Source organism: Passer montanus, unplaced genomic scaffold, assembly GCF_014805655.1.
Source record: "Passer montanus isolate IOZ18808 unplaced genomic scaffold, ASM1480565v1 scaffold3, whole genome shotgun sequence".
NCBI classification, from domain to species: Eukaryota; Metazoa; Chordata; class Aves; order Passeriformes; family Passeridae; genus Passer; species Passer montanus.
In genome coordinates, this window is record NW_024367707.1 from 14,254,729 (window position 1) to 14,280,201 (window position 25,473).

Sequence of the window (25,473 nt, forward strand, 5' to 3'; positions counted from 1 at the left end):
CTACAAAGCAATTAAAATATCATTCTTTAAACAAGCTAGCTGAGTCATTTCCATTGGTGGCAAGCCACCACATCCTTTGCAGTGGTGTATTTTTTTGCCATTTAATATATGCTTAGATAAATTATCAAACTGATTTTCAGAGTTTTATGAGTAGCTGTGATCATTGTGTCAAAAAAAACCCAGTGTATTCTTGTGGGAAGAAAAATATTCAATTAACCATGCACACTATATAAATTTTTGTCAAGATATTTGAAGGTATTTGTATATACATTTTAGTGGTTGAATGGTTCCTAAGTAATCTTACGTATTTTATTTCTTTAAATCCTATGCTAAATGCTCTACTGTCATAGCAGGGCAGACTAAAAACAGCTAATCAGGATTTCCCAGGTAGTCAGTGCATTTGTAGGTGCCAGCATGCTGATCCGCAGATCCACCAGAGAACCTGAGGTTGCCATACATTAAGTGAAGTTAAAAAAATAAAAGTACCAAACTCTAAACAGGAAACTATCAACTCCCTATCCTGTCTCCTTATCTTATTTATATCATATAATACTCAACAGTATGAAGACTGCAAGGTGGATGTCCCCATTTGTCCAGAGTACACAGTTCTGTGCTTTGGGTGGATTTGTAGTTGAGTAGGACTGATTTCTTTAATATGTGCATTTAAAAAGAAAAACATGTTCCTTTGCATAGTATAGAAGATATTGAATAAAAATGAAGCTTTCTGTGGCTTCACATACAGATCATTCCTGCAGGCAGTGTAAGCTTCAGGTTCAGGCCTTTTTCCATCTTAACAGGACTGAAATATGGTACACAAGAGAGCATCCAGACCAATTTCAGGGGCAGCTGTGAAGTTAAGGGATTGGATAGTGGTTAGGGCACTCCTACAGGCTTTTTCAGTTTCAAGGATGAGGTCTTCCAATTAATGTATGGCCTCTGAGTATTAAGATGCCCAGAAAAGTTTCTGCAATCTGTTTATAAAGGCCAAGGACTAAGTCAGAATGTGTGCTGTGGATATTTCTCAGTGGCCCAGATACCTTAGTAACAACAGGAACAAAAATAGGCCTCCACTAGACTGGGAGCACACATGCATGATCACCTGCACTTAGACATATAAGAAAATTTTTCTTTAAGCAAAATACTGTTTAAAGCATCAGTTTAGTCACCAAGCAAAGCAGAGGGCACATATAGCCACCCTCTCTCTCAACAGAAAAGACCAAAAGACTGAAAAAGATAACAATATTAAACTCGACTTGCTTTTCCTACCCAGCTTTTGTAAGTTTGCTTCTGCATCATTGCCACAAGGTTCTCTATTAAAAAAACTCCAATCATTAATAACTGGAAACTGTACCTTCACTTACAAGTACCTGGAGATGAGAGCACCCCTCATGTTTAGAGCTTATATGGGGATACAAGCTTGACATTGGACAAAAGCTATGTAACAGTAATTGCATAGTGTGTGTTCCAGTCACAAAACACAGAGCAGGATGCCTATCAAGTTTATTTCCCCAGAGAAGAACCATTGTTACAGGACAGGAAAAAAACAGTTGGTCATCAGTAAAAGCCTAGTGCTCAAGACAAGTGATTCTGTAGTGATGGGCATTTGAAAACGAGACTGAAACCTAGGAAGACAAAAATTTTAAAAGGAAATCGTAAAACAGAATCCTTCCATCATGCAGAGGACTGAAGCCTGTAATGTCAAACAGATTTCAGAAGTTCTGACTCCAGAATCTCATTAACTCCAGGAGAAGTCAGGTGTGCAAAACTACAGCAGTGCATAATGCATTATCACTCAGACCAGAAAGCTCAAAACTCTTCAGAGACACTGATAAGTTAAATGGAATAGGAGGGTTTGTGGGTGAGAGTTCTACCATTGTCATTCAGTGACTAAGAAGCACATGGCAACAGACTAAACTGCAAGGAACAAGGTTTGAATAAGTAAGTGACCTTCTCCATACACCTTTTTCAAGCCACAGAGAGGTATAAAAACAAATGGAAAGATGAAAAGTGTAGAAGGAAGTTTAAAAAGAAAATTCGCTCCAAGTACAATTTCTTAAATGTCCAGTGGTACCAGCTTGGTACCAACCTATTTTGTATAGGTGATGCAAAACCACATACCCAACTATCAGCAGTAGTGACTAATATCTGTGTCACATAATCTCTCTCTCAATTATCTTTTTGATTCATTTCACTGATCATGAAAGTTGAACTTCAAATAACAATCTAAATGAAGAAGCTTACACAATCTGGATTTGTCATGGGTATTCTCCTCTATGCTTTTACAGCAGAGCACTCTGAAAAAAGGAAAATATTTAAAAGGTAGAAAGAGGGAGGAGGAAAGGAAAGAAAAGGAATTAGGAAGCAAGGATGATGTCAGCCAGCAAAGTCAGAGGAAAGGAGTCATCTGTAGTGCATTACTAAAAATCATCCAAAAAGCAGGGGGTTACACATATAACCAGTTTATTCAGCCACTGTTGCCAGCAGTAACTACTTCAAATGAGTCACTGCTGGAACTGAAAATCTATTTGTTGCAGGAGTTCATGAATAAATCAAAAATTGTCTTCCCTAAAATGTTACATGCACTTCCCTGAAGAGCTGATGCAAATTCAGGTAAAAAAATGAACGAAAAAGATAGCTAAAATACCCTCATCAAAGATGACGATATTTAGGAGAAAGCAACACAGATCTGAAATCAAACTCCAGCTTATATGTCATCATCAGAAGATGAAGTTGCCTAATAAGCTCAAGAGCAGAGGGAGAAAAATAAAGATCTGGACTTTTTAGCTGAGTGAAGCTGGATGATACTTTAACCTTTCTTCTGATAATGTACCTCACCATCCCATTTTGAGAAAGATGATATTAACCTGGGGGGAAAAAGTGTTCTAAATTAAAATCCCTGAAAATGATTAGAGAAAATGGTATCTTTGTAATTTTTTTTCCTGCTTGACAATTTTTCTGTTCCTCCTTACATAAGCTTTATTTGAAGAGCGTTTTATTAACACACAAAGCAACAAAGCTCAGACCCTACTCACAGAACATGTTCTTTCTTCTCTTGTAAATACTGCAGTCTGTTTTGAAATAGACAAAAAGTGCAGAAGATCCAATACTAAGGTCCAATTTTGGTTTATTTTCTACTGTTCAGCAGCGCATAAGAGCAAACACTATTACCTGGCCAATATCTTGTGCTTGATTCACCAGCTTACATGTTAGAAGCAAGTATTTATTATCATAGAATAACTAAGGCTGGAAAGGATCTCCAAGATCACCGAGTTCAACCTTTGATGGAACACCACCACATCAATTAGACCATAGCACTAAGTGGCATGTGAAATTGTTCCTTGAACACTGCTAGGGATGGTGACTGCCACATCTCCCTAAGCAACCTGTTCCAATACTTCATCACCCTTACAGTGAACAATATTCTTCCTAATATTCAATCTGAATGTCCTCTATCACAGCCTGAGGCCATTTCCTCTTGTCCTGTCACTAGTTGTCTTGGGGAGAGGCAGATCCTCACCTTCCTACAACCTCCTGTCATTGTAGCTGTAGAGTGATAAGGTCCTCCCCGAGCCTCCTTTTTTTCAGGCTAAACAATGAAAGCTCCCTCATCTGCTCCTCACAGGAGCACTCCATATCCTTCACCAGCTCCATTGCACTTCTCTGGACGTGCTCCAGAACCTCAATTTCTCTGTTGGAGTCAGGGTCCCAGAACTGGACACAGAATTTGAGGTATGGCTTTACCAGTGCTCAGTAGGGGACAATCACTTCGCTGGCCTTGCTGGCCACAGTATTCTTCATACAGGCCAGGCTGCCATTGGCCTTCTTGGCCATCTGGGCACTTCTGGCTCATGTTCAGCCAGTTGTCAACCAGTATCCCCAGGCCCTTTTCTGCTGGGCCACTCTCCAGCCATTCTGACCCAAGCCTGAAAGGCTGTCTGGGGTTTTTGTGGACAAAGTGTGGCCTGACACTTAGCTTTATTGAATGTCATACCATTCATCTTGGCCCATTGAACCATCCTGTCCAGATCCCTTTGCAGAGCCTTCCAGCCTCCTAGCAGATCAACACTCCAACCCACTTCGGTGTCGTCTGCAAACTTACTGGGGGTAACTCAATCCAAACCATTAATAAAGATGTTAAACAGGACTGGTTCCAATACTGAGCCTTGGAGAACCCCCCTAGTGACTGGCCACCAACTGGATGTGGAACCAGCCACATTCACCACCACATTTTTGACCCAGCCATCCAGCCAGATTTTAACCCAACAAAACGTTCACCTCTCCAAGCCATGACCTGGCAGCTTTCCCAGGAGAATGGAATTAGTATCAAAGATTCTGATCTTTGATACTGATTCAGTATCAAAGGTTTTACTGAAGTCCAGGTAGACAAACAGCATTTCCCTCATGCACTAGACAGGTCACCTGGTCATGAGAGGAGATAAAGTTGGTCAGGCAGGACCTGCCTTTTCTAAATCCCTGCTGGCTGCTTGTCCCCTGATTGTCCTGTAACTGCTGCGTGGTGACACTCAAGATGTTCAGTTCCATAATCTTCCTTGGCACTGAGCCCAGGCTGACAGGCCTGTAGTTTCCCAAATCATCCTTCAGGCCCTTCTTGCAGATGGGCATCACACTGGCCAAGCTCCCATTGTCTGGGACCTCTCTGTTTAGCCAGGACTTATGATAAATGATGGAGAACACCTTAGCAAACTTTTCCACCAGCTCCTTCAGTACCCCCAGATGGACCACATCCAGTGCCCTCTGAGTGTCTGAGTGGGACAATAGGTCACTAACTACTTTTTCTTGGGTTACAAGGAGCCTGTTCTGTTCCCTGGCCCTGTCCACCAGCTCAGGAGGCTGATTGCCTTGAAAATACCTAGTTTTTCTGCTGAAGACTGAGGCAAGAAGGGCATTAAATACCTCTGTCTTTTCTTCTTTGCATCCAAAAAAGAATGGAGATTTTCCGTGGGCCTGTTTTTTTGTTAATGTATTTATAAAAACAATTTTTACTATATTTCCCAGTGTGGCCAGATTGAGTTCCAGCTGAGTTTTTACCTTTCTAAACCTTTTTTTATTTGACCTAGTGACATCCTTGTGCTCTTCCTAAGTTGCCTGGCTCTCCCAAAGGTTGTAAACTCTCTTTTTTCCCCTGAGTTCCAGCAAAAGCTCCCTATACAGCCAGGCTGGTCTTCTTCCCTGTCGACTTGTCTTTCGTCACGTAGGGACAGAAGTGTTGATAGCTTCATGAAATGTTGCTGTTCCTTGGGTAAACTGAGCTGGAGATAACTAAACTAGGACAATAAAATAGTGGTTTCATTGAAGCTGACATACCATACAGTTTCAGTCATGCACTTAAGTACTGGAATTATGAAAATGCAGAGCTACCAATGAAAGGCAATTTTTGCATCTTGACTCTATGTGTAGTCTTGATAAGGTATTTTTTCAGCTTTAATATATACTTGATCACTACAAGCTTAGCTACTTGCTGTGATTTTTTAGCACATCTGATATAAGAGAAAATTAGATTGCTAAATCAAAACAAACCATTTCTGCTCCAGACAAAGTAATAGACTTGTTTAGCCCCTGGAGAAGTCAGTGAGGTGATATTTAGTAACTTTAAATTGAGAAGAAGTATTGGCTGGTCCATGTAAAGCAGAATAATCTCCCATCCCCCCCCAAATATGTGAAGGTCTTTATATTAGGAAATCTGCATTTTCAGTGCTGTGTTCATTTATTGTAACACAGTGATGCATTAGCTAAGCAAAACCTACCGTCCCAATGGCATGACTTAATTTGCAAACATTATCATGCTTTGGGAGAAGTATGGGCACAAACAGTCCTTGGCTCTTTTTACTGACATAAGGAAACTTTCATTTGTTTGGATTATCATTCCTCACACTTTTAAGCTTGCAAATATAAATTCAATAAAAAAGAGTTAGCTATTAGCTCATAGCTTACTGAGCTTTCTCATCAAAACTTGTAGCTCTGCATTTTATTTATCTAAGGTCAGTAGTCTGCAATTAACCCTTCCGAGTTACTTCATATGGAGCTTGCTGAAATGCAAAATACTAGTACCACACCAGAAGAAAAAGAAAACATCAATTTAATTTGCTTTTACTATAAAGTGCATCTGTTAAATAAAAGCACTGCAAAGATCAGACTTCACTGAAACTGAATATTTTAGCCTTTGACTGCTAGAAATACTTATCTGGTTAAAAGATAGCAATCCTTAAAAACTTATAATAAAAGCTTTGTCTTAGTTTATCTTTCCAATATTTAGCCTGGTTCCTGTAACCCACAATGATTCCTTCTTATCAGTAACTTTGAAATCTGAACACAAGAGACCACTAAGTCTTAAGTTTCAAATGGGATGATCCAAAGACTCACCAGGTATGAAATAAGCAGTACAGGAGAGCAAGTTGGAATGTTTTAATGAAGCTCCAAATGAGGTAATTGCTTGAGACAGGTGCTATGCTAGTGCCAGTTCACACTTTCACAACTACAAACATTGCTGAAGCTGTTTCAGGAGCCAGCAGTGTTTGTGGAGAAATTATCTTTGCCCGTGAGGAGCTGTATCATCAAACTTCCAGTCATGAATATTAAAACAGAGAATAAGTCCTCAATATAGAGAAATTCCAAAGTCCATTTAGAGGTTTTAAATTTTTCTAACACTTCTAGAACTGCAAAGACAAAACAAAGTTTCATCCACAGTTCTTACCAGTCAGAGAAAAAAATATTATTTTCTTACTGTTCTATGGATGTTCCATTTATTCGATTTGATAGAGCTGTCCTTAAGTATTTTTAAATTTCAGTGTACCAGTATATAATACTATGGTCCTTTTTTGGAAAAATATATATTTATGATTAAATAGTAGAATGTAGAACATAAGTGGCATATGATTAAATCAGAGGAGTGAGCAGAAGTGTATGAAATCATACATATGTAAATTTTATGCTTAGTTCAGAGAATCTTTTAAATTATTTTTTAAAGAGAACTGTTTATTTTGGCTTAAAATTAAAATGGTCATGCTACATGAATTGCTTTGTAGCTGATATGCTGAAGTACTGGAGTACTTTGCAAGCAATCTAATATATAAGGGATTCTTAGCTGTTTTTTTACGCTTAAGTAGGAAAAATTTAGACCTCATAAATTGTATGCCAGTTCCTTCATTTGTTATTTGGTAATTTTAACTGAAGTCAATTTCCTGTTTGTTTTGAATATCTTACTTTAAAAGTCAGTTTTCTTTTAGTCAATTAAAAAACAAAATTCTGGGAGCGGGGGATGGGAGGGGAGGGTGTGGGGTCATACTAACAAAAATTATTAAAACATAAACATCTATTTTTCCCTCATACTTTGGATCTAATCAGTAAAGTGATTTTGTCCCATTATATTTTTGTTTCATCTTATCACTCCATTATATATTGGAAATAATTTGCTAGTTGCAGAAACCACCAGAGAGTGACTTTCTGCCTCACCAGTACAACCAAAAGACTGGCCTGGGCCACACACTGCCCACAAATTTACTCAGTGACTTTGTGCTACACTAGACAAACCCATGATTCCCTTCAGTCAGAGAATAGGACAGATGGTTGACTTTGACCTCAAAATGCTCACAAGTTCTCACTCTTTTAACAAAAAGCTCTAGTTTATATTTCTTTGAAAAATATTTTTCCCCTGTGGAATATATTCTTCCCTCCGTTTATCCATCTTTCAGGTCTTGCTTAGGATTATTAGTCTTGCTAACTCAATTTTCTTTATATCTTTTGCATGTCAGATCTGGATTCCGTCTTCCTCTTCCTCTCTCCCCTCCCACCTCTCCCAGTTTTTGACACTTTTTGACACTTTTCTAGATACTTTGCATCATATTTGGTCCCAGTCTTCATCCTGTATTTGTCTGTGATTAGTTTTCCAGTCTCCTGCCTTAGGGTTTCCTCTTTGTGCCACTGCTCTCCCTGTCACCTGTAGCCTGTATTTCTCATTCATGCCAAGAGACCCTTTCTTATTGTTTATTCTGAGTTGTGAATGAGTGATTTGGCTCAGGTTAGGAGTGAGATCATAGAGCAGGCCTGGGGAGGAGGTGGGGAGGAGGATATACCACCACATTTGGGTGCTGAATCTGTTTCTAGAATTCTGAAAACTGGAATGATAGGTTTGGTAAATACCAAGATCCCATGGGATAAAACTGAGGTAGAGCTTCCCCTACTGAGTGTTTCTTACATGCATCTCACATTTCCTAATCACTTCCTTTCCTTTTCTGTAAGGCAGTTCTTCATGTTGCCTCACAAGTATGAGGAGCTGTGAGGTTTGTACAGTTTAGGGAAAAGGAGTGACCATTATTCTGCCCTTTCCCAGAGACCTGAATGATATTTTTTGTCTCTAAACTCCAGCTCCTGACAAGAACGTGTATAAATGTTTGATGTCACTAGCTTGAATACCAGACTACTCACATACTTTATATTAAGGCCATAAATAAAGTATACTAAAATGTAGGTTTATTCAGTATGTACCACAGTGCATTGTTACTAGTTTATGAAGAAGAACTATTAAAATGTATGAAGCAAAGCAGAGAGGGTAAACCTTTTAAAATAAAATTTCAGTCCTTAAAAATCAGTGCCCTGTGTTTGTCATTATAATACCTTTGTAGACATGTACACTGCAAGAAGACACATTTTACAATAGTATTAAGGCTTTTTTCTAAATTTCATTAATGCTCTGTGAAAATGTGTGTCATTGTGTAAAATATCATTAGACTATAGTTCTCTGTCTTTTGTAGGTAGCTATTTTGAACGTACTGCCAGAAACACATAGCACTCCCACAAATTGCCTTTTTTAAACTAAAGAACAGCTTTACAGATTCCCTTGACACCTATTAAGTATGAGCTAATACTGCCTCCATGCCACCTACACACAATCTCAGCATCCATTCCATAGTTTTGAATGTCTGTACTTCTACATCCTACACCTTTTCTATAAAATTAAAAAATAAGAAATTAAAAATTGAAAATAAATAAATAAAAAGAAGAAGAAAGAAAAAGAACAGCTCCCTCCCAAAGAAAACCAGCTGACCTATAGCAGCAATTGAAGCTTTGGTAGTCATCAATGACAATTTTACTTAGTCTTTAAAAAATGTGTCATTTTGAAAAATAACATTTTAAACTTTAACGCTTTCCTAATTAAAATAACTATGACTGTAATTCACAGATGGTTTACTTTTACAGGAGTCAGAATGACATCAAAATTTCAGACTCAGATGAGACCACTTTGTAGTCCAGGAAAAATATTGAAGAGTGTTTTAGTGGAAGAACATTTGAACCTCTTTTCTCCTAGGCAAGCAGGAAACATTTTGTGGTTAAAGAAGAGAGCAGAATGAAGACAGGTGGCAACCTCAAAAACTGTTTTGATATGTGACATGTGAAATTCCAACATTTTCCAGCATTTTTGCTTTCACTGAACACCAGAACTGTAAAGAGGGCAGTGAGACTATCTTGTTCTCTTGGTTAGCCTTAGAGGCTCTCAGATTTAATTCAAAGACTAAGCAACAGAGATTTCTATCTGTACTAACATAATCAAACGTAATAGTAGTTTCTACTATACATTCTTCTGTCTAGAGCTCTGCTCTCTGTAGACCTGTCATATGATGTAAAAATCTATAAATAGCTTTTATCTGAATGTAAAAGTGGATTTGTATTGACATTTTGTATTTCTTCATTCACTTAAAAATTGTAGCAGGCTCCTACTAATGAAGTTCATAGCATAAGTGATGCCACAATAACTCCATTTATATTGTTCCTGGGGTGTAGGATGAAAGAAAAGAGCAATAAGGCTTTGCATGTCCCCTAGATAGCTTTGTGACTGCAGTGTCAGACACTTGTAGCTAAAACAACATAAGCTTCAGCAATTGTCTTGACTGTGATTTTGTGACTGCACACTGCACAATAAATTGCAACTCATTTAGTTAATTGAAATATAGCCTAAATGTGACCAACCATTGTGTCAATAATGAGACTAACTGAGAATAGGGTTGTTAATTTTGCCATGGGCACTACTAGAGCTTTTTTAAGCTTAATAAGCTCTTAATAAGACCTTTTTTAAGGTTTGAAAGTGTAACTTTTCATCCCCTTTTCTACTGTCAGAGTGTCAGTATTGCTGTAGGAAGGGGAGAAACCAGAACTCTGAGTAATTAAGGGCAAAGGACAGAAATAAGGAAAAATTGGATGATTTGGCATGGGCCTGAGACAGGAGGAAAAAAAATGTGTGATGTTGAGGATTTTTGGAAAGGAAAGGTGGAGTATAAAGGGACAATTTAATCAAAGTAGAGGAATATAATTTTATTAAGTATTTTTCTCAGGCTTTTTCTGAGAGCTGCTTAGATGGAATGGTAATTATAAAAACCACATGATAATTTAATTACAGTAAACTATATGAATAATAATTCAGTTATTTTTTTACAGACAATTCTGTATTTAAGGCAATGTAAGCAAGACGATGAAGATATTAGTAGCCAAAACTAGTAATAATGCAGGTTCAGAATGTGGTTTGTCAAGATGTTTTGGAAAAAAAAACTGTTCAATGAGCAAAGGGTTAAGATAACCAGGTGAATAGAGAATTTTGAAAGCTGAGAAAGAAAAGTAAAAAAAATTGTTGCAAATCATCATTCAGGAAAATGAAGATGAGAGTATGGCCCTAAAAGCAGCGTGTGAGTGCACAACTGGATCTCAGGAAGATTGCCTCAGAATAACCATCACACACACAAAAAAAAGCCTATTCCCTATTTCTGACTTTCTACAATGGCGAGACAAGTAAAATGTCATTTTTGTCACCTACTTTCACACACTTTGCGATAATTCAAAAGGGGACTTTTTCTAGAGAAAAGAGAGACTAATGGAAAAAAAAAATTAGAATGTATTTTAGTTTTTCCATTTGACTGCATCTTCATTTTTGTCACCTACTTTCACACACTTTGCAGTAATTCAAAAGGGGACTTTTTCTAAGGAAAAGAGAGACTAATGGAAAAAAAATTAGAATGCATTTTAGTTTTTCCATTTGACTGCATCCGATTTTAATTAAAAGACTAACAACTGCATCATCATTGTTAGCTCAAACTTCAGGATTACAGACTTTTTAAAACATTTGATTCAAATCAGTTTCTCTCTACAGTAGAGAGAAGTGGAGCCAAGGGACAAAAATTTGCCACAATCATTTCTGAATTTATTTAATGGAGTTTAGCTGTGAAATCTATATCCTGCTTTCTGTCATCCAACCCTACAGGGATGTACATCTAACAGTGTTTGGATTAAAAACAATTTGGAAGGGTGTGCAATTAACCCTCCAGATACCTGTGTTCCAGATCTAAAGTAAAAAACACTAGTGGAGCAGGATGGTTCAGTAAGAAGAGGGTGAGCTTGTAAGATGGAGACAAACAACAGTTGGAATGAATTTCTGCAATTTTAGCCAGACTTGTATGAATTAATCAGTAGGCCTATTAGCCATAAAAAAAAATTATAGTTAGGCAAAAGCTAGAATATTCTAGGGTAGCACAGTTTTCTGACATGGCTCCTTTTATTTCTATGAAGTGAAGAAAGTTACTTCTACAAAATGCCTGAGAAAAATTATTGGTTTATTGATTGGGGTTTTTTCCCAGTTACTTTCTGGTTTTAGAGTTGCTACATTGTGTGTGGTTTCTGAAGTCTATTAGAAAGGAATGCTTTTGAAGATGATACGAAGAATTTTATAGGACTGTTTCAGTTTGTTCAGAAGGTATCAAAAGAAAGGTGATTTCTTTTGGTCTAACTAGCTAAATTTGCCTTTAAACGAGTGAGAACATCTAATGATTGTTACTTCAAGTACTAGATGATTAAACCAAGTTACTACGCAACACCAGAATCAATAATTAGGAGATTCTTTTTCACAAATGAATCCCTCTGTCTTTGATCCTGAAAGGAGACCCAAAGCACAGCTTCAGTAAGCAAGACTGGGAACTAGGATTCATACCTTTACTGGATATTAGGAATCATTGTCCCTGCTGACAGTGAGTTTCTCCCATCCTCCAGCTTAAGTTCTTCACTAGCTATCTCACCGTTTTCTGTTCTGCATGGGTTTGTCTTGTCACCTTTCCCCATGCACACACCCTTCTGCTTTATAAGAACTAAACCTTATTTTCAATTATGTTGTCTAACACATTTGATTCAGAATGCTTTTTCCCCCAACTTGTATTTAACTTGAAGTTTGTACTATTTGTTCTGGATATTTTTGGAACTGAAGTGGAACTATGTGTCTGACAGCTTGTTCATCCTTTACAAATACATCTTTTATTCAACCAAGTGATCATGCAGACAACTGCATTTCTTTCACAGAATTGACATTGTACTGTTCCTAAACTGCAGATATTATTTCAACCCTTTGCTGGATTGTTAACCTGCAATCTCTATTTGCCTGTCATTGTTTTGGCCTTATCTGTTGATGATTTCTCTGCTGTTTGTATTCTAGATAGGAGTTCGAAAAGTGTTTCTTAAGTACTGGCAAGCTGACCATCTCAACGATTTGTGCCTTCAGCTTCAGAAGAAAATTATAACCTGCCAAAAAGGTAATAGTTACAGAACAAGTATTCCTGAGCTGTTGCTTTGTATATGGAGCAAAATACTGCATAGCAAAGAGATTTTCTCCACCTTGAGGAGTTGCTGTGTTTTATACATTTCCCTACAGGTGTACACAGATTTTTGAGATGATAGCTCTGCACTTTCTGTTGGTCAAAAATAATTTTATGACTAAGTCTTGAATGTAATTAAAACTTAGAGGATCTTGAATATTTTCTTTTTAGAGTAAGTTCAGTGATTTTTCAAGGCATTAATATAACCTTTACTTTCTTTTTGCATATAAAATATTATAACAGTGATACAAAACTGGAATACTTTCAAATATATCAGCACTAAAAACAAATCTAATAAGTGAGTGTGCTTAGTTGTCCTTATTTTTCCCCTTTTCTTACTACTTTCTTATTTGACTGCTAGTTTTTATGTTTTTGTATTTTATGTTTATTTTTATGTGCATTTTTCCTAAGGCCACTGACATTTTTGGACATATTTTTAAAAGGAGGTACTATCCACTGCCCCCTGACTTCCTGTTACTTATGTATCATTTTCTATCAGTCTCAAATAACTGCTGAAAATATGAATATTGCTTTGCTTGAAGAAGCTTCCTTCACACTATTCATTACTTACCTAATTGTCTGATGTCTGCAACAATTCCCATTTTCACCTATTTCAAGGAAATTAAAACTACAAAATCTTATCTTTTTTTGACAGACACATAATATTGCAGACTTAAGAAATATAAACCCCTTTCATTTTAATTATCTGTTCCTCACTGTAAGAATGTAGAGAAAAAGAGGAAGTCAAGAGAAAACCTGAAGCAAGTGAAATCCAGATGGTAACAGTTCAGAAATGAACATGGAGAATGGCAGGTAACAGACACTGCAGTTTAGCTGACTTTATAACAAGGTGTGACTTTTTACTGCAAATTACCCTGTAGCATTTATGCATTTTGAAAAGCAGTAACAGTTTATCCTCTTTCCCTTGTTATGCTGACTTATAAAAGAAAGGAAATATTTACTTTCAGAATCCAATTTGCAAACAGAATGCTTCAATATAACCCTACACCAAATTTTAAAACATCCTCAGATATGTCCATGTTTTGCAGAAGTAAGAGAGCAGATCACCAAAGCCTGCCTGAAGCATGAAGATAATAGGGCTTCTTGGCTCCTTACAAAATATTTTTCTTGGTTTTGCTTCTATCTTCCTTCATTGAAAAGCGATTTTTCCCAAAGGTGTGCATTTAAAGCTATGGCTCATCTGCGTGCTTTGTACAGTCTGGGAAACCAGAGAAAATCAGGAACTTGGATGTTCCAGTAGTTAGACATCAACTTCATGTCATTAGCTCATGAAAGAAGTGCCTTTTGTGAACAGGTGCAATTGTAAACTTGTAGAATTAGCATGCCAAAGAGCTCTGACAGATTTGGAATAGAATAGAGTACCAGTACACTGCTCTTATATTATTCTAAAATTGGTGTCCCTGTACTTTACACTGACATAGTGATGCTTAGTGAGTAATGGTGTCAGTCCCAATGCCCTTCTGTCCCCTTGCCCTTTACATGCAGGGGACTTTGGAAGCTAGATCTCTCCTGAAAACATATTGAATAATAGCCAAACTAGTCAATAATCACAATATAACAAAAAATAAAGCTGTTAAAAACATCCAGAGGAGGGCTATGAAAATGGTGAAGGGTGAGGGGAAGCTGTATGAGAAGCGGCTGAAGTCACTTGGCCTGTTCAGTCTGGAGGAGACTGAGGGAAGACCTCAGCAGCCTACAGCTTCTCATGAGGAGGAGTAGAGGAAAGACACTGGTCTCACTGGTGACCAGTGACAGGACCCAAGGGATCTTCAATGCAGCTTTGAGGTTTGTTGGAACAGGCTCCCCAGGGATGTGGTCACAGCACCAAACCTGACAGAGCTCAAGAACTGTTCAGACAATGCTCTCAGGTGCAGGGTGTGACACTTGGAATGTCCTATGCAGGGCCAAGAGTTGGACTTTGATGATCCCTGTGGGTACCTTCCAGTTCAGAATATTCTGATTCTATGACTCTAATTTCTGTATCAAGCTTTAAATGTGACATCATACCCCTAGATAAGAGCTTAGATTTAAGGGGAAGCAGGTCTTTCCCAAAATTCCTGTCAACTCTTTTTACTTCAAATCTAACTAGCAATCCCTTCTTCTAGATTTGGGTGAAAAAACCCAAAAAAAACCCAAACCGTATAAGTCCTTCCTGTTATCCTGAAACTTATCTTACACAAGCAAAGAAAGAGGTCAAACTAAAGTGAAAGCATGTGTAGAAACACTTTCACTTAAAATTGTATCTGTGAGTTTAGAGACTTGGTCATATTTTTTTTTCTGCAGGTATGAGAACTACATATGATACGTTTTGACCTGAATCACTGTGAAAATTGTTTGTACCCATAGGAAGGGCAGTCATGCTGAAGTTCTTCCATCAGAGTTCATTTAGATGAGGAATTAACTTGAATACATTCTATACACAATAGTTAATAAATTTCTCACATAACCCAGATCCATGGTCCACTGGAATTTTGATTATTCCAATCCTCATCCTTAGATGAACTCTAAAGTACTAGATGTTTTTCTACCCTGTGGGTGCTAACCTCAATTATTTAAATTTGCATAATGAGAATTATTTTAGATCTACATAAATGAGGAGCAAATTCACAAGGCAATCATAGTACCCAGTACCCAAGAGAAGTAGATGAAACTGATCAGTAAAAGTCTAGGAACTGAGGGTTTCATTTCACAACAGTTTTTTAGATTATAAAATTATTCTTTGTTTAACCAAAACCAAAATCTTTCAAATGTTTTCACAGAGAAAGAAATGTGAAGAAATGTGTATAATTTAATGAAAAACCTGAATTACTCAGTTCATGAAAAATGTGTGCAAAGGAGGGATGTCTATCTGCCAACTCTTCCTAATAAAGCTTCATTGAATGTTTCTTCATTTTGGTGAAAGTGCATAATTCAGAGTAGCTGTACAGTCTCTAAATGTTGCAATTAGCTCTACTGGATTTCATTTTACTGGACCATTCTAGCAGGCTACTCTAAGCTGCTCTTTCATGCCTGCTAACAATCCTATCAGAGAGCTGATCTCTTCATTTCTTTATTTTAACCAACCTTGGTGGTGTTACCAATCTTTTTTTTAGTTTGATTTTTTGTCAAGTTAAAAGCACACACAGACACACAGACCTTTGTAAAAATGTTATTTTAAACTACAGATTTTTTTTCCAAAGTCACCCAGGATTTGATGCTTATTTTTGCTCTGCAGAAGATAGTTTCAAAGAGAATATTTCAGGAAAAACCTTTTTTTTATTATTAAGCTCTTTCAAAAATTTTATATTTGTGAGCAGCGAACTCTGGTAATATTCTATGCATGTATTCATTCTTTTTGCAACAGTAACCCTTAGATTCAGACTCAGTAACATCTTTGTTATGAATACTCATAAAATTGTCAACAATAACTGTACTATTAATTTCCTTTTCAAGTAAATTGGGTATGTGCATTAATGTTTCAAAGTTTAAAGAAGTTAGATTTTATGGAATATAATTAAAGGCATTGATTAGTTGTGATTATAAAAGTGTAAACCTTCAAAGCTGTCTATCATAAATTATTATTAGAAATTATTTCAATTTATCTGAATTTGAAGGTTTTCAAACCCAGTGAATTTTGGAAAGAAGCAGCATTACATTATTATTATGAATATTAGCCTTTCTTATATCTTTTCAGCTGGGCACTGAGCATCTCTATAAAAGAAATCTTTTTTTAGTGTCTAAACAAGGCATTAGAAGATGATAAAAAATACCTTACATTACCCTATGCTTCAGCTGTTTGTTTTATTCAATAACATTTTATATTCATAGAAGACTAATTGTATTTTTCTCTGTTGACACTTTTCCTTTAGATTATTTCAGCTTGACTCTTCATCATTTAATGTTATTCTGCACTAATCATAAATCTGAAATTTAACTGTGTTGTTGTAAATACCTAACACATTTACACTTTTTTATCCTGCGATCAGCACTCCCGGCATCTTCCCCCAACCTCAAACAAACATCTTACCCAGGCTATTTTCTGCTAACTTCACTGATGAAAAACTCTCAATTGACCAGAAAGAGAGTAACCATAATAAGCAGTGATGAAGTTTGACTTGGTTTTGATACATTTAAATTGATGAAAACCAAGAGAATTTAAGGCAACAGACAAATAATTCTAAAACAGGTTCTTCCCTATGAGATACACAGCAGTGGTTCTACATCTGGAAGGAAACATGGTCTTGTGGAACTTAAAAAAGAAAATAAACAAACCACCCACACAAATACAGTACTTTCAGTTAGCATCTTTCCATCTTCTAAGACAAAACATAGGTTCAAAGAATATTGACACCTGTTGCAGGCACTGGGATTAAAATGGTGCCCAATTTATTATGGCCACAGAGGCCACTGTGCCTTGTGTTTCTGATCAGCTATACTTCAGAAAATCCAGGATGCTGGGTGGTATTTGGGTAGGATTTTTTGTAATGAATGTACTTACATAGCCAAGTGCTTCAGAAGGCTATTACAGGAGATGCACTAAAATCTTTTCCCAGCATAAAGCTGACAAAGAGTGTGAAGAAAAAGTCTAATAGATAAATGAAGCTGATGCAATGTAGGTGAAAACTTTTAACTGAAAAATGCAGATATGATGTGACAGATACATTCAAGACATTTGCATTAAATTAATCTAATTGTTTTAGCTGAAAGGAAATGAACAGTGAAAGGTCTTTAAGTCAAACAAAAAAAAACCACCCTTGTATTGGGTATGATTTTGTTGGGGTATTAGGTACATTGAAACACTTAGAGCATTTTTTAAAGCTGAACAACAGCAATCATTTAATTCCTACTGTATTCACTGCAATTAATTTATCCAGGCTTTTATTTTGAAACAATCTTTTGACCATTGCAGTGTAAATGTATGCTTTCACAACCCGTAGTACACATCTATATATACATCTTACATTATGCATATGTAAGATGTATGCATTTTATTACATCTGTGTTGTAATGTAATAAAAAATAGCATTCAGTGAATTTGAGTTCTGATAGCTCAAATTTATTAATTTACTGTCACTACATTGTTTTAAGCACTGGCAGTAGAAAACAGAAGGAGTTGAATTTTACTGTCTTATTTAGATGACATTAGATTTCTTTCCTAATTTGTGTAAGATATTGACTGAATTTGGCTTGCTCATATTCACAGCAGAACACACAGTGATATTAATTCCCCAATTAGTTGTCTTTCATTGGTCCATGTTTTCTCCTTCCACTATGGTAGTTGTAAGAGGATTTCTAGCTCGCCAGCGCTTGCTACAGAAGATGAGCATCAAACAGCAAGAGGTCACCTCAATCAAGAGCTTCTTGCAGAATGCTGAGGATATGGGATTGAAAACATATGATGACTTGGTGATTCAAAATGCCTCTGACATTGCTCGGGAAAATGACCGGCTCCGCAACGAGATGAACGCTGCTTACCACAGGGAAAAGGGAGAACCTAGAAACAGGCCAGAAGAAGGCCAGAAAAGGTAAGATGAGAAACACCTGCTGTGAGGAATTAATGAGTCTCTTCAGTTTTTGTGAATTCCTTCCCTGCTTAGAAAACAATAGAAATGATGGAAGGATTGCGAGAGGATTCTCAAGTATATGCTCATCCCAAATCAATATTAGGTCATATTTTTTTACTGTATATCAGGTAATTAAGTCAGAAAGTTAAGGAGACCACTGTATCCAATTCAGGGGGCACTGACCTTAGAGGAACTTATTCAAGTCTCTGAACACTTATTTTTTACAGAAATATTCTAATTCTGTGATAAATAGATTATAGTTTAATCAGACCAAACAAGCAAAAGAAAAATTCCTCTGACTTAAAATACCAACAGCAGGAAATTGCCAAGCTCATGAGGAACAGCCAGGAAAGTGTTAAAATACAGTAAAGTCCAGACTAATAAATCCTGATTTCTCACTGAAACAAGTAGATTGATTGTGAGGAGGATGCTTTTATTTAAAAATGGGCAAATATTGTTTTTTTTTTTAACTCACATCAGAATTTTCAGGAGTACCTATTTTACAAATCCAGTAAATGCTGGAGAGCCATTCACTAGGAATGGAGTCCCTGATTTCTCTCTTCGCTGAATGGGCAGAGATAGCATTTGCAGTTAATCGGTATGTCTCAGTAGAAAGAATGTATCTATATCTTGCTGGACATATGAATGTTTATTTTTCCATAGGAACTTAATTTTCATCCAGAACAACTCCCTTTGCTATCATTGCTTTTGTCAGTGACTTTAATAAAAGTGAAAATGGCAGTGCATCTGCTTAATTAGCTTCAAATATCCCAGTGATTACATATTGAAGGAAATGCCTTTGTAGGAAAGACTGTAATTAAACATTACAGTGAAAACAAATTATCCACTGAGCACTATGCTTTCATCTTTTGCTATTTCATTTGCTACATGGGCAGCTGGCTATATCCTGTGCATGAATTTCAGCTCTGCTGGTGATTTGCCATGCAGAAATACAATTTAAAAAGACAAATGCTTGGGGATTTGTTTGAAAAATGGCAGTATAGACATCTTCAATCTATTACTCTAAGTTAAAAGGGTCCCAATGTTTTGATTGTTGGAGAAATAAAATGTTAGAAGAATTTTTGTTAAAAATCAATTTGTCAGAAGCAGCTGGAAGGTTATTTCTCAAAATGTATTCAAATAGCAAAAAATAAAAATAAAAAGAAATGGAAAAATTGAAAAACTGGATTGTAATTGAAACAACTAAACATAACATCATAATAAAAATTATTATTAAAATTATTAACTAATAATTAAGTTTAAATTGGGAGACATAGGAATATTTGGGTGGAATTGCTCAAGCAGCCAATATAGCCGCTTAAAATGGTCATCTAATATTTTAAAGATTTGCATTATCTAAATAGAATTTATAGTTGTCTTTTTAGAAAATAATGATAAAGGCTCAGCATTTGCTGCCTCAGTAACTTTCTATTAAAATGGATTTCCCAGAAATTATCATTCAGATTAAAAACCCAGCTTTTGATTATGTGTAACAATCAAAGTGTGAACAATTCATTCCGTGAATGTCTGGTCAACAATATGAGACTGCTTAAGCAAGGCTGCATTTGTGTGAAAAAGGGCCGGTGTCCTGATTTATCATGAAACAGGAAATGGAAGAAAGCTAGCAGCTTGATCTGGATTTGTTTGTCAGAAGATTACTACCCACATCCCCTCGGCACAGCAGGGGAGTTGTGAGATTGTTTACCAAAAAGCTGTTGTTACATTTGCATGAACAGGTTCATTGTTATTGCTTGAATAATGCATCTGGGCCTCTTTTCTGTGTTTTCAGAGCTGAAGACAAGGGTGGGAAGGTCTCTGAGGACAGCTTTGCCGGCTGTCGAACGTCTAGGCACTTTCACTCCAGCTCCGTCCCCGTCCCCATGGCAGTGGATGGCTTGGTACATTCTGCGGCTGGGTCATCCATCAGATCCCCCTCCCTGCACTCTGTTTTCAGCATGGACGACAGCAATAGCCTGCCATCACCAAGGAAACAGCCTCCTCCCAAGCCAAAGAGGGACCCCAACACACGACTGAGTGCCTCCTACGAGGCTGTTAGTGCTTGCTTGTCGGCAGCTTCTAAGGAAACCGCTAATGAAGGTTAGACATAAAGGCAGAGACAGTCGCAAATGTTACTCTGAGTTATTGATTTATTCTTCTCACTTTGATCCTTTTAAACACAGTCAAATGCCTTTGAGAGGTCCTGCTTCCTTGAAATATTTCAGTGGCAGTAAATAAAATTAGCCAATTTGTCATTTGTTCCCAAATCAGCAAATAATACTCATGTGCTCTAATTGCCCTGTTTGACAAGAATCAAAACCTATTTGTAGAAATCTCTCTAGAAACTAGTAATGTGTCAACATCAGCTGTTCTACCCCACTAACCATTTTATTTCACCTTTTAAATTGTTAGAATATCTTGCATCACTAAAACAGAGTGCTAGAATCTTGAATTTCACTGACTTAAACATTAAGTTTAAGTAGAAATTTCTCCTACATTGTCTCTATGCTCACATGGTTGGCATGCATTCAGGGTTTGTTTGTTTAGGTTTGGTTGGTTGTTTGTTTTGGGGGTTTTTTTGCCATAATTTGGTTATAGTGATCTTTGTTTAGAAGGAAAGTGCTGCAAGTGTCCCAAAGTGTCTCAGTGTATTACGGTGCACATAGCGTGGTTTTGAGTTCACTTGTTCTCTTCTCCTTTACGTTTGAAATGAATATTTTGGGGTTTTTTTTGTTTTTTTTTTTTTTTTTGGTTGTTGTTGTTGTTTGTTTTATTTTGTTGGGATTTTTTTTGCCATAATTTGGTTATAGTGATTTTCGTTTAGAAAGAAAGTGCTGCAAGTGTCCCAAAGTGTCTCAGTGTATTACGGTGCACCTAGCGTGGTTTTGAGTTCACTTGTTCTATTCTCCTTTACGTTTGAAATGAACGGGTAAAAGATGAAGGAAAGGAATGCATTCTGCTTTCCTTGATAAGCCTGCCATGTCATGTTTAGTGTAAATGATACTCAAGTTTTATTAAGATCCTTCAGGTTGGGTTTAAAGCTCTCTATAACTCCCTGGTCCTGTATACAATGGATAGAAATTTTTGCAGCTCTCTCTCTCAAAATAATTACTGTTCTTATGTCCAGTTCATTTGGTGAAAGCCCATTTTTCTTAACTTCTTCCTTCCATCTCTATGTAAGGAGACATGAGCTATGTCCAACATACATTTAAACTAGTATGGTTTAAGGAGGTCTGTAGTACTTCTTATGTCCAGTTCATTTGGTGAAAGCCCATTTTTCTTAACTTCTTCCTTCCTATGTAAGGAGACATGAACTATGCCCAACATACATTTAAACTAGTATGGTTTTAGGAGGTCTGTAGTAATTTAATCTTTCTGTGTGCAAACCTTCAAGAAATTTAACCAAGTTCTAGCAGAGGTGTTTTGAAAGAACAAAAATTTATATATGTATGTGTGGTCTTAACAGTCATAGTTACATATACTCACAAAACAATTTTGGAGCACTTATATATATGAAACAATAGGGCAAGTTTCTCTGCCATATACTCATTTTCCAATAATTATGTCAGTTTTGTGTTTTTGTCCAAAACCAGCTCTGATTTATACCATCTAATTTTGATCTTAAAAGACCAGTCATCTAGGTATCCAGTCTCTTTACTCCATACATGCCTGGAGGCCATAAAGAGACATCTAGTTTAGTTAAATGTATACTCACTTGGGGATTTGCCCTTAGGCTATGGGATTCCCTAAAGTTATAAATTATTTCCACTCCTGCAGTACCAAAGTAGAGAGGGACATAATATCATCCTATAATTAGAGATTTAGAGATATTACATAAAAGAGGACACTCCTGCAGTACCAAAGTAGAGAGGGACATAATATCATCCTATAATTAGAGATATTACATAAAAGAGGGGTATTTCAGTTACTGTCAATCACATATGTGTCAAAGTAACACTGTGCTGACTCCTGGTTGAAAGCATGCCCCTCTCCCTTGGAGCAACAGGAGTCACAAGCACATATTTCCATGTGTTACAGATCTTGCAGTGCACAAGTATATTTTGGATTCAAAATATACTTCCTCAAGAGGGAGATCTCATCTTTTAGTGGCAGTAGAGATTACCAAAACAGATTTTATGCCCTGGTAGCAAAGCTCTGTGGTTGGGTAGCTGAAAATTCTGCATTTTATTCCTAGAAGTATTTACGCTTTTGCTTGGAGTCCTGTATTTGTGACTGGTGACGATTGTAGAACTAAATGGGCAACGTTTGAGGGCTTAAAGTAGTAGACCCATGTAAGAAAAAAGTGACTTTAGCTTGTCAATAACACAGACCTTTTTCTCTTTCCTAGTACTGACCCGTCCAAGACCGCATAGTGATGACTATAGTACCATGAAAAAAATACCTCCCAGAAAACCAAAGCGAAGTCCAAATACAAAGCTTAGTGGGTCTTATGAAGAAATACCTGGACAAAAGCCTGGGGATGTAAAAAAAGCAAGCACAGTAGTTAAACCAGGTGTCTATGACACTGTGACAGTACAGAGAGCAGCTTCCACTGATGGACCACAACACGGCGTGTTGAATCTCTTTATGTCACAAGAAGAGGAGGAAAATGAGCCTGTCTACATTGAAATGGTAGGGAATGCAGTGAAAAGCAGTTCTGCTGAAGTGGAGAGTCCAGAACAAGGAGAGTCTGTATATGAAGAAATGAAGTATTTTCTACCAGAAGAAGGAAGCAATGGTAATGGAATAATTCCAGTAGTGACTGGATCTCCTCCTCTGTTGTTTGAAAGCAAAAAAAATATTAATATTGAAGATGGAACATTGGATGGAAACAGTCAAGCAGCTTTGATCTATAAAGACTCATGTGACATTCCAGCCCCTTTCCCTAACTTGCTCCCCCACAGACCACCACTTCTTGTATTCCCTCCAACCCCTGTCACATGTTCACCTGCTTCTGACGAATCACCTTTAACACCACTGGAGGTCAAAAAGCTTCCTGTTTTGGAAACCAACCTAAAATACCCTGTGCAGTCAGAAGGTTCAAGTCCATTATCACCCCAGTACTCCAAAGGCCAGAAAGGGGAGAATGAAAGACCAGTATCTCCAGGCTTGATTGTGTTCAGTGTTTCCACCAAAGTGACTCCTCCTTCCACACCACCTCCTCCACTGCCACCACCCCCTCCTCCTGTACCACCTCCTGCTTCCTATCGGGCTTCCACACATTTTGCATCTCCTCCAGAGACTTGTGCTAGTTTTCTGATTAATGCAGGGAAAACAGGTACAAATTCAGATCTGCCAAAAGTACCTCAGAGAACCAATCCTGCCCAGCTCGGATGCTCATCTTCTCCATTTTCCAAACTGCCTTACTCCCCAAAGGTGGCAAGAGCGGAGCACAGGAAATTGAACTCAAATTCATCTTCATTTTCATACAGCCCTACAAACTCAAGGTCATTGACCAGTCCCCTTGATGAGTTAACTAGCTTGTTCAACTCAGGAAGGAGTGTGCTACGAAAATCTGCAGCAGGACGTAAGATCAGGGAGCCAGAAGGTAAGATAGTTCTCTGTGTTTCAGTATTGTGCATTTTTTCTGCATCAAAACTTTCTTACCATGGAAACTGATAAAGTGGGCAAAAATGCAGAATGAAAACCTTGACTGGTTTGGGGTTTTTTTAAAGGTCTATTGTTGTCATCAAAAACACACATAGACTATAAATGACATATAAAAGCTTCAGGTTTTGTATGAGGTAAGACTTGTCTGAGATAAAAGTCTTCAGGTTTTGTCTGAGATACCAAGTTTTCTTCTACCAAAATATTTGTGTGACACAAGTTTAAATGTTCTTTTAACATTCCAGCTGTCTCAGTAAAATAAATACAGATGTTACATTGCGTGAAAATGAGTTTATGTTATCAAACTATAAAAATACTTCGAATTAAATATATGGCTGGTAGATGTGCTTTACTTTGAAGACTGTCTTTTAAAGTTTGATCATTTCATTTCCATGAAATTCTGTATTTGGGGATACAGTCTTTATTAGTCCCCTAAATAATGCTTGCACAGAGAGTTATGTAGTGAACAATATTTAAAAAATTAAACTAAATCCTGGTTCTGCATCTCAATAACAACACCGACTCCAATACTTTTGGAGCACTTTACTACATTGCTTTCCTGATTAAAAAAAACAGTTTCCTGTTGAAAATATTCTGTACACTTTATATGGAAATTTTTCCCCATAGTAATATCTCCTAAACACAAAATTTTGTGAATTTAAAATTTGGAGTAAGAAAATCTCTAGACTGTTTTCTCTGCTTCTTCACTTCTATTTGTCCAAACAGCTTGTCTTAATCAAGAACTGTGCGTAGCATATTCAAAATAAGCAATACATGATCATAGAATTACTTAGGTTTGTAAAGTACATTAAGATCATTGAGTCCAGCTGCAAAACTAACACTTTCCATGATTTCAACTAATCATAGTTCTCCAGCTGCACAGTTTCTAGCTCCTCCTGCCCATGCTGCATGCCTTGGTGCAGATGAACGTCTCTTGGCCTGTTGATGTGTCACCTCTTTGGGAAGAATCCCAAGTCGTACTTTTGAAATACAAAACAATCCTGTAGAGAACATGATGGATTCTCTTATTATTCATTGTCCATTTTCTTAAGTACCTACTGCTCCACTGATTTTAGAATCATATCCCAATTTACACAGTAATACTGTAACAAAAGCAGGTGTTTGTTCTTGCTTTGTATGTCTGTCTGCTATCCTATATGTCTATTCCTAACAACCTTGGCAGCCTTCAGCCAAAATTGCTTTCGAACAAATAAAACAAGGAGATAAAGGTGTCAAAATTAACTGAGTTTCTACAAGATTCATGAAAGTTATCATCTAGGTTGAAACAAGAAACATTCAGCTATCAGAGAAAATACAGTGGACAGAACTCTTGAGTCCTCCAGACCCTGAAAAAGCTTTAGCTGGACCTTGCTTGTTCTTGTAGGCCAAATTCAATTCTGTATGTTGAATGAGCTATGAACTGAGACTTCATCAGTTCTCAACTTCAAGAGAATGGTTTTTTTCTTATGCTAAGTGTCCAAATTGATGAAATTAGTAAAGGAGTTGTTACAGTAGTTTTGCTTGCTTTGACACAATTACTCAATAATATTAACTGTCTATAAATATATATAGAATGTTTTCTGTGAGTTTTTTGATGATTTGTGGTTGATTTTGTTTGTTTGTTTGGTTGTTTTTTTAAGTTAGGAGTGTTGTTTTATCATATA

At 36.9% G+C, this 25,473-nt stretch overlaps 1 protein-coding gene across 4 annotated transcripts in view; it reads left to right on the top strand.

Annotated features, from left to right (window-relative positions):
* MYO16 (myosin XVI) overlaps window positions 1-25,473 on the top strand; it is a 362,051-nt gene that overhangs the window by 297,644 nt on the left and 38,934 nt on the right. For all 4 annotated transcript variants that reach the window (XM_039714365.1, XM_039714364.1, XM_039714366.1 and 1 more), the window contains 4 exons: window positions 12,482-12,578; window positions 17,920-18,166; window positions 19,995-20,302; window positions 22,551-23,750. In XM_039714365.1, the coding sequence (XP_039570299.1) occupies window positions 12,482-12,578; window positions 17,920-18,166; window positions 19,995-20,302; window positions 22,551-23,750 (1,852 nt within the window). The remainder of the gene's footprint in view (window positions 1-12,481; window positions 12,579-17,919; window positions 18,167-19,994; window positions 20,303-22,550; window positions 23,751-25,473) is intronic.